The sequence below is a fragment of the Lissotriton vulgaris genome, unplaced genomic scaffold, assembly GCF_964263255.1.
Source record: "Lissotriton vulgaris unplaced genomic scaffold, aLisVul1.2 SCAFFOLD_2510, whole genome shotgun sequence".
Taxonomy (NCBI): Eukaryota; Metazoa; Chordata; class Amphibia; order Caudata; family Salamandridae; genus Lissotriton; species Lissotriton vulgaris.
The window spans coordinates 312470-330168 of NW_028243377.1; the positions used below are offsets into that span (position 1 = coordinate 312470).

Sequence of the window (17699 nt, forward strand, 5' to 3'; positions counted from 1 at the left end):
TTCTGGTTTTTAGAGCAACCACCTTCCTCCCCTTGCTCATCCCTCTGTTTTTTGGGATTTCCCTTGACCTTATTTCTCCTTCTTTTACAATGCTCTGATCTTCCGTTGACCCCTTATGTTAGTTTCTACAATAGGGATAGATTTCCTTGGGGTCACTATGGGTAAAGTTATATCTAGATTAGGGGCTAAGAGAGCTGCTCGAGTTCTGAGCGTGTACCGCCCTGTTTTTAAAGGGAATGTTCCTCCTCTGCCCTCTTCCACTGATATTAGTTCCTCGTTACTCCCTCTTTTCTCCTCCATATACTACGAGGAACTACCAAAGAGGAAACCCGCCTCGCAATGCCCATGCGGGGAGACAGCCGTTCCAACAAACTCCCCTCCACAAAGAAAACCAAGAGTCAACTCCGACTGGCCGGCCCACTCCACATCAAGTACCTTGTTCGTTCTTGGGCTCGCTCTTCGGGTCAAAAGAAAAAACTCACCAACCTCCAGTCCGGGTGGCAACACTAATGGTAACCTTACCGCAGCTGAAATGGTGTTCCTGATTCCAATGCTGCCTGTTCCGAACCGAAAACAGAAGCAGGCAGCATCTCGGCATTTCCGAAGACGAGCTGCCTCCTCCCTCCTCCAGTCACTCACTTCGTCAGCTGCATCAGCCGTGTCCACCGAGCCCACTGAGTCCACTGAGTCAACCGCACTTACTGAGCCCTGCAGCATCGTGAAAGGCCCCCTCACACCAATCAGGAAAAACAGGAAAATTATTCTGCGCAAAATCAACTCAACATCGGTTCTCTATCCATTACTCCACGCGAAGAGGTGAGCGCGACTACGGCCATTTATCTGGCGGCCGCCATGTTCCTCCCCCCTGAGCGCAACTACGGCGTTTAGCTGGCAGCCGCTGTGCTTCAGCAGAAGCAGAAAAACCTTGCTTAAAGTTTTTACGTGGTACATGCATATCAATGGCAAAACCAACAGTTAATGAAATAAGCAACTTAGCATTTGCAAACAAATTCAATTAAAAAGAAAATACTTAAAGGATTAAAATCAGACAGAATTAGGAGAATCTGATATAGAAATCACCACTTATTAAAACAACACAAACCATTCCAAAGGAAACTCAAACTCCAATACCTGCTGTTTGTGTGTCAATGACTAGGTTTCAAACAGCCTCTAAAGTTGACCTGCTATAGAGTAAGGTTCGAACAGACAGTTTCTTCCCCCCTGTTATACATATAAAGTATTACTAGAATTTAGGGATCTTTTGAGGCTGAACAGTGATAAAACAAGACCAGGAAGATTTGACAGTTCATCTTATGGAAAGTTAAATGTCACCTGTGGGCTACATTACTTATTTTGCCATCCCTTCGTGTGACAAGAAAAATATGGTTTCAGGCCTACCATTGTAGCCTGACTGCTGCAGTTTAAACCTACATTATGAATTGTTAAAATAACCCTTTTTGACGGATAAAAACCTACATTTTAAATATCAGTAAGTCACTGCTGCGTAGGCCTTGCAGCCCACGAGGTTGGATGCACGGAATTTAAATGTGGGAAATGAAGAAAATTGTCAACATGTCCCTTTAGTGACATAAACTCTACTTTTGCTGCAAAAGGCAGAGCTGACCTTGCACTCCTATGTATACAAGCAGAGTACAGATTAAAATACTAATACTGTACCTTGAAAATGAGACCAGCACGAAAATAATGAAATAACTATTTATAATAGTCATTAGAAAATTCAATTCAATTGCTAAGTCTGCTTTCTATTAAATAGTAAAGCAAAATACGTTTTAAAAAGTCACTTTTTCTTGACTGATGTTTCTGGAGGCTAATTTGTAATAACGTTCTAGCAACTCCCAGCCTGCGCTCATCCCAGGAAGAGGTGTGAAAAAGCTGTGAATATCACAATAATCTGACATTAATGGACAGAGATGACTCATCTGATCCCAATGGAATGTTCAGGGTAGGCATTGTGGTTTCTGTTGACACCACAGTGTCAAATCCTGACTGGCAGGTCTGTTGGGCCACATGAAACACTTTGGTACACATGAAAGCAAAGGAATAAGATTCCAGGACCATTCTTGTATATTCTCTGACTGGTTGAAGAATGACCCTTCTTGTGTTCTACCAGAATTCTGTCTCTGGGTTTATCGTGGGTACAGTGTCAGCTTCAAAATGGATTTTAGCGTTAGATGTGGGAAGACACTAGGATTACCACAGCACACTCTCCACCCATGCCGCCAGCCTCAGAGACTTAATTCACTATGGCCGAAGACCTTCACCATCTTGGATCTTCCCTGGCACATTGCATTGTGATTCTGTTTCCAGTAATGAAAACAGGAACTTCTGAAAACTCAGGTAGGCCAGTACTTGTGAACAATTAATCCATTGGTACAATAGGAACAAGAAGTTCCTTGGGATACCAAAAATCCACAGACTGATACACCATGCAATGGTTGGCCCTAACCCAGTCTTTTTTCAGAACACTGCTAGACTTGTAAAAAGAGTGAAAGAACCTAAGGAAGCTGGACCCCCTTTCACTTGAAATTAAAGGACAGAAAGATCTCTAAGGTTTATAAGCCTGATCCCCTGGGTGGCTACAGGAACATGAAAAGCTGAAGAGGACATTCCTGTGAAGCATGCCAGCTGACCAGTGGCTTTCAGTTTCCCTCTGAATGACACCCTGAGAGTCTCTTAGTGTCCCCACCTGAGGTCCTGTGTGCCTTTGAAGTATACACCTGTGGTTCTTTGGGCAACAAAAAATGCTGGGCAACTTTTTCAAAGCTTTAGCTTCACAGCTCCCAAGCTTCAACGGTACCAACCATTAAAATGATCTGTCCTGCAGTTCCACTGTATTAGACTGAATTTTAAGTTTGTCCTGTGTGATAAAGAGTCTTTTCTCCCAAAAATTACAAAGTCCCTTTTATGATTGCGACGTTGAAACATTTTCAAACTTCCCTACTTTCTTACTAGTATGGACAATCCTACTTGATGTATCGGACCCCCCACTCCAACAAGGTTTTGAGGCCAACCTAGGCCTTGGTCTACTGTGACCATTGAATACCATAGGCACTTTGTGCTGTTTTGCAATATTTTCAGTGAAATTCATATCTTTGGTTCCCATGATTAGATTTAGATCATTTTTATGTCATTTTGATTATTAGATTTTTCTATATTTTCTATAAATTTGGAGTGGAATTTTTATTGTGTTGTGTCTTTTTCTTTTTTAACAGTTTTAGTACTTCTAAATGCTTCAAGTTACACCTGTCTGTTCTGTGCCATAGCTACCAGAGATTGAGCTCAGATTTGAATAATAAAACCTCAAACTGGATCTAAAAAGACAATTAATGTATTACTTTTGGTGGACTACTATCCACCCTAACTAATAAGGGACTTCCTCACAGGTAAGCTTAGCATATAGTCCCAGTCTTTTGAAGATGGAAATTTTTCAAAGTCCCCGCATTTACAAAAGAGCTGTAACTTTCTTCCCTGTGCTCTAAAAGTTCTAAAGCTTCACGGATAGTCTTTTTATTCACTAGGCCACATGATCACGTTATGAATGGCTTATGACAGCTTTGAATCAGGTACACAGCTGAATGCCTAGTAGACAGTGGTTTGTTAGCGTTCTTATAAGTAGATACAGTTTCACTGTCTATCTTGATCTTTCAAGCTCTCCCACCTCAAGATGAAAGTTCCAACAGTAATCAGGCACTCCTAGTAAGGACAGCAATCATTTTCCAACTTAGGTAATCTCGATGCTACCTTCCATGACCCTTACACTATATCCAGGCCAAGAGATTCAGAGTAAATCTGGAGACCCTCTCTTCATACTCACTCATCAATTAAATAGGAATTATCACAGAAAGCAGGCAGCATTTTCTCCTTCTCTGTTTTTATCAGTTCTTCCCTGAATGTGAGGATGCAGCACTTTTGAAATGTGAACTCAGTTGTGATCGGTGACAATGACGCCTAAATGAATCAAGTTAAAGTTTCTCCACATTCTTGACCTACGTTTATTACATTGTCAAATAATAATAGCAGAAAGAGAGGAGACCCTTCTAAACCAAAGGGATTAGGGCACTTACTAAGTGAAATAAGGAGAGTATCCCTTAGGTAATCTATGAATCAAAGAACCATCATTTGTGAAGCTAATCGCTCAGATATACTTTCATGCCCATTCAACATACTAACTCCTTACAAGATTAGGCCACATAAAAAAATTGAAAAAGCTCAACTGTTGAATAAAAGTCAAATGACATATATGTATTCTGCCTAATTCCAAAATTAATAAGGTAAAAACACAAAGATATCCTCTCCGTTATTACAACTTTATAAAATCACAGTAGCTAATAATTCATAAAAAAACAACAAACAATTTGCATGAAAATGTAAAAAGAGTGAAAAGACAAGAGTTAGACCAAACAACTTGGTCTTAGCTGGTTACACATCCAGTATAGTATCATCACAAAGACGTGGGCTTAAGCACTCTATAATTTGCTTTTTGAACACCACTGTCCCCAAACCGGATTGTGTGTAAAGATATAGCGTCGACGCGTTTCGATGGAGAAAAATTTATGGATCCATCTTTTTCAAGACTCAGATAATGAGCACTCTGCATCTTGTAACATGTTTTCATACAAAGATCTATGTGTAGGAGAAAGAAGGGGGTAAAACCTCCCTTGTTGATAGTTTTCAAAGTTAAAAGGTTCCAGCTTAGGGGTAGCCTCCCAAAAGCTTATTACTGCAGTGGGTGTAGATCGCAAAAATCGTTTCTGTGTATTATTCTTTTCTTTATACGATCTGTTCTTGTAATTACACCTTTTGTGAAGCTTAAAGGAGGAAACCTTTCTGATTCGATATGGTATCTTCCCCCTAATTAGGGATGCTATGCACACCGTAGGTGCTGTTGTCCGTTTGGGCTGATTAATAAACACGGTCTCTTTTCTTTCCTTAAGGAATCCGTGGAGGAGAACAAACAGCTGACCCATTTGCTGCCTCCCAAAGTTGCCTAACTGTTAAGGCTGTACCACAGTGCTACAGATCACTTAAAATGTCTGTACACAGATTTGATCAGATTACTCACTTTCTCTCTCCAAACGTTGCCCATGCTAGCCCACTCCTGCCTCCAGAGGACTAAAGATAAACCTCAGGTAGAATAGGTCGACATGCCGCGCATTTGAGTATCATTAATTGAAAGCTCATCTTGCACTCTAAGGTCTCATTACATATGGTTTGAACTTGCAGAAAACAATTTAAATCCATGTCACTTAGTTTCAGAACTGTCAATTGCATCTTCTAAGAGATATGGTTTGTTAGCCGTATGCATTGCATAAAAACCATATTCACTCCCACTTCCCTCCACTTTTGCACAGTATATAAAACATTTTTCAGTCATTACCTGCATTCTCCTGGACTTTCACAAAATCCATGTACATCATGGCATCCTGGTTTGCAATCAGTCCCTAAAAGGAATAAATTATTCTTTGTAAATGATCATCTAGAATGTTATAAGTACATAATGCACAGCTTGCATTTATAAATGTGAACATTAGAAATGTATCACAGTAAGTAGATGCACTGCTTCAAGCGCTGTAGTTGCAGTTGACTTCAAACTAGAAACATGTATAAGGAGATGCTGATATATCTGGATAGCTGAGCAGTGCTGCGCAAAATGAGCTGCACATCTTAATTCATTGCATTCAACCCTACCATTAGCTCTGAGGATTATGTGATCTTGAGAGCCCCACATGTGTTTACACCAGTGTTTTTCCACTATATCTAGGGATCTCCGGTTAGTCAAAGACACATATGGGACTGTTGTACCACCTGTATAATTCTCCCTCTCTTACATAGTTTTACTTGAGTTCTTTGCATCCTGTTCTCTTTCTATTCCATCCATTTCAACTTCACCACTCATTGCTTGTATTTTAACTCTCGTGTGCCCTTTTCCAGTTCCGTTTACACTTGTGCATACGGTATGCTTCCACAGAAGAATGTCTGCACAAGCATTCATAGTAATCATAAACCTCCCTTGTACCTGAATTTTACTGTCATTTGTTTTCGATTTTGCAACCAAGAAGCATGTACAGTGCTCACTTCTTAATACAACCATGCAAACCTGGGTCAAGGCCTTGCTGTTTAATGCTCCTGCTATGAATTGGTTTGTAGGCTGACATCCCGTCCCTCCTTGTGGGGATTAAATTACATTTATAATAAGTCAGTATATGTGATTATAAAATTGACCTGTTATTAAATGTACTCTTGTTTTCTGTGACAGCCATATGGATTTATTTTTTACCATATGGATTTATTTTCTAGTATTTGAAATGTGTGCCATCGTATGGAATTAGCATCTGTTTTGAAGCATCAGTGTTCTTTTTATGTTATGTTATACAGGCATTTAGAGCGCAATAGCACATGGGAGGGTATTGTAGTGCTAAGGAGGTGTTCATCTAGCCAAACCTAGGGCCTAAAGGTACTACTCCCAAAGCCAGGTCGTCAGCTTCTTGCAGAATTCAAGAAGTGAGGAAAAGGCTCTTTGGTGTAGGCAGGTCGTTCCACACATTAGAAACTATGTAGGAGAAGGCTCAACCACAGGATCTGGGTTTCTGTGTGCGTGGAATGTGTGCAAGTAGGAGTCTGGATGAGCGGAGGTGTCTAGAAGTTTTGTGGAAACAGATGTGATTGTTGGTGTTATTCAGCACCTTGAAAGCGTGGGTGAGGAGTTTGAATTGTATTTGTTTGTGTATGGGTAGCCAGTGGAGCTACTTCAGGCGTGGTGTCATATGAGTGCGACCTTGGAAGTTGAGAGCAATCTAGCCTCTGATTCTGAATGGCTTGCAGTCTTTTGGTGAGCTTTTTTGCTGATCCTGGCATAGAGGGATAGTCCAGCTTGCTTGTCACAAGTATGTGCGTGATTGTATTCCTGGTGCTGCCTAGGAGCCACTCGAAAATCTTGCTCAGCATCTTCAGGGAATGGCAGCATGTGGTGGTGACAGCGTTGTATTGGGCGGTCCTGTCGAGCTTGCTGCTGCTGATGATCCTGAGGTTCTTGGCGTAGGAGGTGTGGGTAGGCGTTGGTCCTAGCTGTGTTGGTCACAAGGTGGGGTCACACCAAGAACAGCTCTTTCCAAAGATCACAATTTTGGTCTTGTTGGTCTTCAGCTTTCTGCCATTGGTCTTCATCCAGTGAGCAATTTTAGTTATGCAGACTTTGAACTTCATCCAGATACTGGGTGTTTTTTCCATGAGGGAGAGAATGAGTGGATAGATTTAATTGTAGAGGTGATTTCCTCTTACATAAGGGTGAGCAATAAGTGGGAGGGTACAGGATTGCATTTCGTGTTATTTGATACATTGAGAAATGGGTAATTGCAACCGTATGGCACTGACTGAGACATTGTTTGCAGAATCCTTGATTGATGTTACGATGCTTTGAGTATTGACAGTATGCTTTGGACAGTATTTTCCATAACTTCTAAGACATAATCAGTAGTAGGAGATTCTCTCCAGACAGTGTTTTACTTACATACCCCCCTGGTCTAATGTCATAGTAGGGGGAGATTTTAATTGCACATATGAACCCCTAGCTGATGAAGACCTTTTTGGTCTTAGCGCAGACGATTGGAAGCAGTATATCCCGCCTCTAAACTAGGAACCTATCAGGAAATGGTCGGCTAGAGCAATACAAATAAACGCCCTAACACTAGAACATAATTGGCGTGCGCTTAACGGAAGGACCATTTCCGATCCTAAAGGGGAAATGAAGTATAATAGACTAAGTTGCCCGTCACGCGTAGATTATATATTACTTGATATTCGATCATGGGACAAACTAGTGGATATTGAGGTTAGACAATCGCAGTATAGTGATCATAACCCACTTTGTATGAAAATTAATTGGGGGAGTGCGATTGAAGTAAGGAGTGCTCCGGCAATGATCACAAAATAAATAATTCCTTCGAATTGCAACCGTAAATTAAAATGGAATAGGGTAAGGTGTGAAGAGGCCAAACTGTCTAGCATTAAAGAGCTGGTGCAAGTAGAGACTAGAGACCTTACATCTTATAGGTTTACACTGGTTAGCGACCCAAGCTTTAAACTAACAATGTAGGAAAAAGAGAAAGGCAATAGCAACTTCCATTAAGAGGAAGGATGTGACAGCAGTGAGGTTAGCCAGAAAAGAGTACAGCATGAGCATTAAAAGAGCTAAGAGGGATTGGGAGGAAGAGCACTGGCAGCAACTTATGCACGCTGCCAGTATGAAAGATTCGCCTGTGTTTTGAAATCTGGTCAATAAACTTGATAGAAGGGGGGCAGAGCCTGTGCCAAACCACATAACGGAGCAGCAGTGGTATTCCCATTTTTTAAAACTGTATTGTGGTGAAGTAGATTCGGAGCAAACATCAGAGCAATCTATTGAATTTAGGATGGAGAACCAAACACATATAAAATCCTTCACTGCCCGGGAAGTGCACTATGCTATTACAAAAATACTACCTGGTAAAGAAGCAGGACCGGACGGGTTACCAGGTGACTTATTTTTGTACGACCCTAAGCTATGGTCCGACTTTATTGCCCTCCTAATGAATTTGATCCTTCATGGACATCCTGTCCCTGAATCATGGAAGGGCGCCGAGGTAGTAGTCATGTATAAGAAAGGTGATAGGGAGGACCCTGCCAACTACAGGCCAATAAGTCTAATCGATACAATCCAGAAAGTAGTTGGCAGGGTTGTTGTTACTAGAATAGGGGCGTGGCTTGATGAAGATAATATTCTGACTCGTTTTCAGGCGGGTTTCCGGCAAAAAATGGGCACGATGGACCAGGTTTTCAGGTTCTTTGCGATATACTGGAAATCTGTGACCATCGCGAAGGGTAGCTTATATCTAGCCTTTATTGATTTAAAAAACGCGTTTGATGTGATCCCCCGTGATAAGCTTTGAAAGGTGTTGCTGGATATGGGGTTCCCATGTTACCTTTTGGAGTTTATTGTTAGGCTCCATCGAGACAACTATGCCAGAATTCAGTGGGGTAGTCAAGGGCAGTTAATGGGGAGGGTGCCAGTGAACAGGGGGGTCCGCCAGGGCTGTGTGATGGCTTGGACATTGTTCTCCCTCTTTATTATTGGGGTAGTAGCCCCTTTTAGGGAGTACTCTGCGGATGCCCCAGTCCTGGCAGGGGAGAAAACACAGACCCTCCTCTTCGCGGATGACACCCTCCTGATGTCCAAAACCCCCATGGGTCTCCAGAAATTACTAGACCGATTTAGTCTGTTTTGTGACGTGCGGGGGCTAACTGTTAACACCACTAAAACTAAGTTGATGGTCTTATCCTCCAAAAAAAGAACTAGGAGAGTAAACATTACTTTAAATGGGTCCCCGCTTGAGGTGGTGGAGGAATTTGACTACTTGGGAGTCAGGATAAATAATAAAATGAAATGGGACTCCCACATGGCCAAGATGCTCCTAAACCTCAATAGAGTTTCTGGAGTTATCCTGAGGAATTAACGGCTGTCCACCAGTAGGCAGATAGCCCAGGCCCTTACCGTCTACGAGGGTAAAGCGCTGGCTTCTTCGGTTTATGGCTCTCGATTAGGGGGATGCGAGAATACGGTGGATCTGGTAAGAGCTGAGAACAAGTTTGTGAGAGACTTAGTATTAAGCATGGGTGAATTTTGCGAATTTGGATTCGCGAATTTGCGAAACCGCGATCCGCAAAATTCGCAAATTTGTGCGAATTTGCAGATTTTTTTATTTTTGCGTGTGCGCGGGGTGCTTTGCGTGTTCGCGGGGTGTTTTGGCATGTTCGCAGGGCGCTTTGCGTGTTCTCTGGTTTTTTTTGGGGCAAGACCATGATGCGCCCTCTGGTTCATCACTGCCACCCTCTCGTTTTTTATGCCCTTCTGCCCTCTGTACCACTCGTTTTTGTGCCTTTCTGCCCTCTGCCCCACTTGTGTTTGTGCCCTTTTGCCCTCTGCCCCACTCATTTTTGTGCTCTTCTGCCCTCAGCCCAACTCGTTTTTGTGGTCTTCTGCCCCACTCGTTTCTGCCCTCTGTCCCACTCGTTTTTGTGCTCTTCTGCCCTCTGCCCCACTCGTTTTTGTCCCCTTCTGCCCTCTGCCCCACTCATTTCTGTGCCCTTCTGCCCTCTGCCCCACTCGTTTTTTGTCCCCTTCTGCCCTCTGTCCCACTTTGTTCCCTTCTGCCCTCAGCCCCACTTAGAATGGCGCCGGCAAGGTAAAGTAAAGCAGGTGCTTTAGTTGAAGGTCAAATTAAGTTACACAATCATTAATCACCCCAAGTTTGGGTTGATTAATGATTGAGTAACTGAATTTGAGCTTCAACTCGAGCACCTGCTTTACTTTATCTATTAGTGCTTCCTGTTGAAGCTGACTTTTGTAACTATTTTAGAATGGCTCTGGCAGCTTGCTGGCAGCTTGCCGGAGCCATTCTAAAATAGTTACAAAAGTCAGCTTCAACTTTTGACCCAATCCGTTCCGCTCACGGGAAATTCGCGAATCTCGCGGATTGCGAATTTGCCAAATATCCGCAAAATCCGCGAGCGGAATGAATTTTTCGCCCATGCTTACTTAGTATCACTCCCGCTCTCAACCCCCTTGAAACCACTCTTTAATGATATGGGCAAACGCTCAATTGTAGATAGAGTACGCCTCCGTCCTTTGCTGTTCTGGGTGCGCCTGAGAAGGACACCAGAACTGGCAAAATACGCTTTGGTGCTGGATGAATTGATTATCCTGAATACCTCGAATAAGATACAGTGGCTGAACATACTGAGACAGTTGGTAGAGAGTTTAGGAATGGCCGAATTTTGAGCTACCCAGTCCCCACCGTATAAGCAAATTGTCAAAAAAATCTATTGGGAGTGGGGGCAGGCTGAGGAACTAAAGAGCACAAAGTGGGGGGTGTTGACCAGCCAATTTTTGGAACACAAGCCCACTGTAAAGTTTGAGCCTTTTCTAGACTACCTCTGAATTCCAAGAGACAGATCTCTCTTCTTGAAAATGAGATACGGAATACTCCCTCTTAAAATTTTTACAGAAGGATGGAAAAGAATGAGGGATCATGAACTCGCTTGTCCAAGCTGCCCATGCAGGAAAGAATCCCTACCTCACTTTTTGTTTGCTTGCAAGGCCTGCAAACGCCCTAGAACAAGATGGCTAAAACCTGTGTGCAGGGAGCTGGGTGCTAGAGATTTTAGGATTGTTTTGCGTATCCTTTTAACTGATACATCATCCTTGTACATTGTTTGTGGGGTTACAAAGTACCTTGCGAGTGCTTGGTTTATACGCACAAGACTGTTAAACGATAACAAAATCTAAACCTCCTTTCCATATCCAGCCATATGAATATTATTGTGAACGCATTTTTAACTGGGCTTTTTAATTGTACATAGTATTTTATTGTTTTTATGTTCAAATGGATGTAATACTTTTTTTAATCTGTTTGATGCTTAGAAATGTTTGTACTTTTATGAAATGAATATATCGAATAAAGTATTACAACAACAACAACTTACATACCATGATGTTGAATGTACAATTACATCAGACATAAAGTGCACTTGTTTTGTTTGTCTGAAAAACAATAAAAATATATTTTAAAAAAATTTAAAAATGAGGGTGGGCTATGTGGTTAGCATTGGTTCTTTGGATTAGATCAGAAGGCGTTTGGGGAGATCTGTCGGGTCTGGTTGTTGGTGGAATTTACTGTAAATAGCAGCAATTTTGTTGATAAAGAATCGAGAAATATTACTGAAGATGTACTGCGAGGAGGTGATCGAGTGGAGGTGGCTGCTAGTGAGGTGAAATCCCTCACAATCGCGAAGATTTATTTTCTTCTGTTGCTGCTGACATCGATGCAGTCCCCCATAGTGATGCATTGCATGATCTGAGTCATTTGGTGATAGCTTCTTCTCAGGGCAAATTTGAATGTACCAATATTGGTATTGTCCTGGCTCATTCTCCGTTTGTGCTCCAGATGTTTGCCGTTGTATATTTTATCAGCCTGACTTCCTCCATGTACCCACTTGCTTGTAGTATTGCTTTGTTTGAGGAAGGCGAGGTAAAAAGTGCAGGAGGTGATCACGTTGTTGGAATTCTTGATGGCTTTGCGGAGGCTGTCACAGTGTTCTGGTGAGTGGGTCCTGAGATTGGGGGTGCAGTCCTTGTCAGTGATGCTGTTTCAGTTTTGACAGTGGTCAGCCTGCGTTGGACCAGAACAGGAAGCTAAACTTGATGACGGAGTAGTCGGTCTAGGAGGTTGGTGTAGGTTTGTCAACTCTGATGTTGTGGAATGTGGTATAAATAGGGTAGGGAGTCTTATGATATGGGAAGGTCACATTACGTGTTCTGTAAGGCCCAGCCTTACAAAGTCTCAGATGAGTACTTTTCAGTTGGGATTGCCTTGATCCTCCTGATATAGATTCAGATCTCTGAGGATTTTGTAATTACTAGCGTTGAGGGCCAGTGGTGCCACACAGTCTATGATGGTGGTGATGCTGGTGCATGATCCAGGTGATCTGTAGATGAGATTACGCTTAGGGTGAAGTTGGCTTTGATGTGGAGCTTGAGTGACAGGTGCTCAATGTTGGAGGATGACTTGTCGGCGGAGGTGGTTCAGCTGATGGTGTTTTTGTGGAAGATGGTGATTCCGTCTCTGTGCTCAAAAAATCTTTCTTGCCTAGTGCTCTTGTAGCCAGGAGGTGGCTGCGACAATGTCATGTGCTGATGCAGGTTTCAGTGAGAAAACTTTGGTCCAGGCCATTGTCTTGCAGCACGTCCCAGATCTTTTAAGACACACATGGCTCTGCACTCAACTAATAAATAAATACTTTATAGATGGATATTAGTATCCATAGTCCATCACACATGAGAATAAGATGGTATCTCCCAAATGAAACACTTTGTTAGGTGTCTTTGCTGGAAACATAAGTTCTTTTTATTTTTTTATTCAATGGAAATTCCTTAAAATCACAGCACACATTTGTCATCGGACGCGTTTCATCCCTTTTGGGACTTCTTCAGGGCTTAGCATGTAACAAAAACGATCCACAAGTTCCTGACGTTTTGTTTTTAAAATAACAAGAAAGGTTGTAGGATGAGTGAATCTTAATTCTTTAAGGCATTTGTCACTGATTGCAGGCGCAGATCAAGAGAAACCTCTTGAGTGATTCAGATATTATCTCCAGTTGTCAGTGCATCATTTCGGTGGTAAAGAATATTTCCAGAGGCCGGGTACTGTGTTCCAACAACTTTCAGCTCGACACAACCAGCTCACAGTGCTTCTTCTAACTCGAGCTGGTGCGTGATCCAGGTGACCTGTAGACAAGATTGCCCTTCGGGAGAAGTTGGCTGTGATGTGGAGCTTGAGCGACAAGTGTTCCATGTTGGAGGATGACGTGTCTGTGGAGGTGGCTCAGCTGATGGTGTTTTTGTGTATGATGGTGATTCCGTCTCTGGGCTTGTGAAGTCTTTCTTGCCTGGTGCTCTTGTAGCCAGGGGGTGGCTGCGACGATGTCATGTGATGATGCAGGTTTCAGTGAGAAAACTTTGGTCCAGGCCGTTGTCTTGCAGCATGTCCCAGATCTTTGTTGCATGTTTTGTGAATGAGCAAGTGTTAGAGAGCATGTATGTGACTGCAGTGTTGTGTGGGTGGTTGCAGGACTGTATGAGTGTGAGCGAGTAGGGTGTTGGGTGCTGTTGGTGAAGGTGCTGTGAGTGTTGGGTGTGGATAAGAACATTAAATCTTGCAGAAAACGCAGGAGAACTCTCTATCTGTGCTGTGTGGTGCAATGAGGCCGCAGGATGTGGAGCAGCAGCCGAGGTTGAGGACATGGAGGGTCTCTATGGGGTAATGGGGGAGGAGAGAGCACCAGGGTTCCTGCCGCTTGGTACGGTACAGGCACGGATGTCAGCAGAAAGGCTTGCCTTTCGGGCCCTGCAGCCACCATAGAGTAGGCCCTCGGAGGGGGGCATGTGCATGCCAACTATTTGTTGCATGTGATGCCAGGGTGGACAGCATTTCTTCTTAAGAGTTAAGAATATTACAAGGAAGGAAAATCTAAGAAAAACTCACTGCTTATGCACATAGGAACCAATGTGCAGAAGGAAAGGTGCTTATTTCAGACCAAAAGTACCAGTGAACTTCGGCTGGAAAAGTATTGACTCTCAATAGGGTATCAGCTAAATTGTTTAACAAAAGGTGACACTGTATTCTTCTCATGTAAAAAGTCTTATTTTTCATCAACATACGCTAGTCCGGAATGCAGAGGTATGGCCATGTAGAGCTGTTTCTTCCTCCTCCAAAGGCATACAGGTACATCCTTGAATGGGTGTGAAGAGTATTAAATTGTGTGACTAGAGATGGGTACATTTTAATTACACCATGGGAGTCTGGGAAATCATAAAATATCGGCCTTTGAGAACTCAGACCACCTTTTCGAATTGAATGCTTTTCAAGGATGTTCCTGTATCTGGCGCCAGAAATTGTGGCTTTGGAGGGTGTACCTAGTAGTTCCTGGAGAGGTCAGTAGCAGTGGTTTGTATAAGGTCAGTCAGGGTCATGTATTCAAAGGGCAGGCAAACCATGCATGTTAATATATGTGGCAGTAAAGCCTGGCGGTAGGCCTAGACCAGTTGGGACACATTGCTTGAGACAAGAGGGGTGGTTCAGAGCATGAGGCTGATGGCAGCTTCCATCTTTTACCTATCACCAGTTTGCTCTGAGCAGCAACTCTCGGCAGGAAGAACAATCAGCGCTTGCTGGGAAAACGCTGCTAGTGCTGTTTCACATTTCTTAAAACTTCCGGCATCTTCGGTGTAAGCAAGACTCTCATAATTAAAAAATATATATAGATATATATATATATATATATTGATTTCACAACTTGCACACCCCTTGGTCCGCTCTGCATGCAGAGTGTACCGTGTTGTTGGTGTCACCTGAGTAGGCGTTCCAGTCACGTCACAGGAGGCATGGTAAAATTGGGAAATTGTGGAAATGATGTGCTCATTATTGACACGTAAAGTTTTCATTCTACCGAAAAAATCAATTTTATATCAGATTTTAAAAAAGTCTAGCTGAAATATCACGGTTTATTAGTCAAAAATTAAAGGGATGATTTTATGGTGCAACAGTTGAATTCTAATATTTACAGTCAGATTTCACTTGATTAAAAATGTTGTAAAACTTTCAACTACAGAAGATGCCACGAGATGGTGTAGATGATTAGGCACTGAAAATGAAATCACTTGCTTATTGTTTGAACCACTTAAGGAAGGTGATGCAGACACAATCAGAATGGCCAGCTAGGAATTGTGAAATGGATGTCTCGCTATTTAGATTCAATTTTTCAAACCTATTCCGCGTTTTGCTTTTTTGCTTCATCCTCTAAAATCACCATATATATATATATATATAAAATGCATGCACACTATATATGAGCAACGGCAAGACGGGAACATAATGGTCTAGTTGGACACTTTTTAAATAAAAATGAATCAAATGTATAACTCGAATATGGTTGCATTTGTTCAGCTTTCATACTTTACAGACAGTATTCCAACATTTGCAAATACACTGCAATGCTTCTATACCTTAATTACTCATATAGTGTCCTGGGACTGGGAGGTTATTTGGTTACATATAAGGAATTTCTTCTATCTTGATACATGGCACATAATTTATATTTTCAGAGTGCAAATCCTTGAAATATACGTGTGAGATATGAGATGCTTGTGATAACAGGTTATGAATATGTTTTCTCTGGATCTTGTGTTAAAAAAACATAGCCTATTGTCAATAACTGATATTTAAATGTAAACATCGTTACAGGAAAGCATTCCAAAGGCATACATATTGTAGTAAAAGCTATTAAAAACATGGTTGAGTGAAAAGAGTGAACTAGAAGGAGCAGATGCGATAGTTAGACAGGAAAATAGCCACACATGTGGGAAGCAAATATTCAGAATAGGAGATAGGGGCAAAGCAGATTGTAGGCAGATAGATGGGCAGCAGCAAAGACGTATCATTGTATGTGGGTCACAGATAGATAGATAGATAGATAGATAGATAGATAGATAGATAGATAGATAGATAGATAGATAGATAGATAGACAGACAGACAGACAGACAGACAGACAGACAGACAGACAGACAGACAGACAGACAGACAGACAGATAGATAGATAGACAGACAGACAGACAGACAGACAGACAGACAGACAGACAGACAGACAGACAGACAGACAGACAGACAGACAGATAGATAGATAGATAGATAGATAGATAGATAGATAGATAGATAGATAGATAGATAGATAGATAGATATATAGATAGATAGAGTTTACACTATAAAACATAAAAAGGAGAGGTATATCATAGGTAAAAGAAAGGAGAGACACGTAGAAGACCAGAATTGGAAGATAGATAGATAGATAGATAGATAGATAGATAGATAGATAGATAGATAGATAGATAGATAGATAGATAGATAGATAGATAGATAGATAGATAGATAGATAGATAGATAGATAGATAGATAGATAGACTGAATGAATTATACATAAAGGCTGTAAAAAGACGATGCAGCTACAGAAAATGAACCATACATAAATATATCAGGTAAAATGCGAATAAAAAGCACACGGTTTATGATATCCGGCTGCTCAATTCCTGAGAAGAATTTATTGGCGTCATGATAATTCATAGTTTAATATCACTAAACGTATCATTGCACGTGTCACTACATATACCTTACCTTTGCACAATTAAACATAAACCCTGAGAATGACAAGTTATGCGCAAAGTTAAATACGTGCAACTTGCTGAGTGGGGGGTAACCTGGGGCATTTAATTACAGGCTCGGGGGCAAGAAGCGCGCCAAATGCCTGGCGCATCCCTGCTCTTACCTCGGGCGGCGGACACTGCTGACAGGAGGAGCACGAAGCAGAGGAGGCTGAGAGTCTGGCAGTTCATGGCCGGTGTTGAGTGCCGCGGGAGCCCGTGGAGTGCGGATGCGGATGAGAAGACAGAGCATGCTGCCCAAGACGCGCGTGGAGCCCGGCGCGATCCTGCAGGCGCCGCTGCAGCTGCTGCGGGTGTGGGGGGCGCTCAACAGCGCCTCCAGCGGCCGCCCTCGGCTCCTCCTCTGGGGACCCGGGGGCGCACGGGAAGGGGAGGGCAGGTACGGGAGGGATTCGTGTCCCTCTCTGCGCCCTCTTTCTCAGCGTGTTGTGACTTTCGCATTTACGAGACGCACTTATCCCTCACCTTACACCTTCTTTAGCACAGGGCTGAGCGGTCCGACCCTCCGCCGTTCTGTACTGGTAACCCAGAGAACCACTAATGAATTAGCGGGAAAGGTATTTGTATTTTGAATGGCGACTAGACGCACTATGTTTATTTACAAGCCAAAACACCTGACAGGACAGAAAGACCAATGCCCCGCCCCAACATTTTCGGGAATGCGAGACACTCACATGTATCCGGACCCCCTGCTTAGCTTTACTACGTGTGGACAAAGGTGCTAATACACAAGGGGACTCGGGCATTTCAGCATCATTTTGACGGTTTTCTTCGCTTCCATCTACCTGCCCAGCGGATACTAAAGCATTTTGCGTGTGCATATAGGTGTTTATATGTGAACACGGGATACGACAATTAACGCTCGCACGATG

General features: G+C 42.6%; 1 protein-coding gene across 1 annotated transcript in view; it reads right to left on the reverse strand.

Annotated features, from left to right (window-relative positions):
* The window catches only part of DLK1 (delta like non-canonical Notch ligand 1), a 139218-nt gene extending 121881 nt beyond the window's left edge, over window positions 1-17337 (reverse strand). The window contains exons 1-2 of the mRNA XM_086948567.1: window positions 16932-17337; window positions 5399-5462 (exon numbers count right to left, since the gene is read on the reverse strand). Coding sequence (XP_086804693.1) covers window positions 5399-5462; window positions 16932-16998 — 131 coding nt within the window. The 5' untranslated portion in view covers window positions 16999-17337. The remainder of the gene's footprint in view (window positions 1-5398; window positions 5463-16931) is intronic.
* Window positions 17338-17699: the final 362 nt, after the last annotated feature.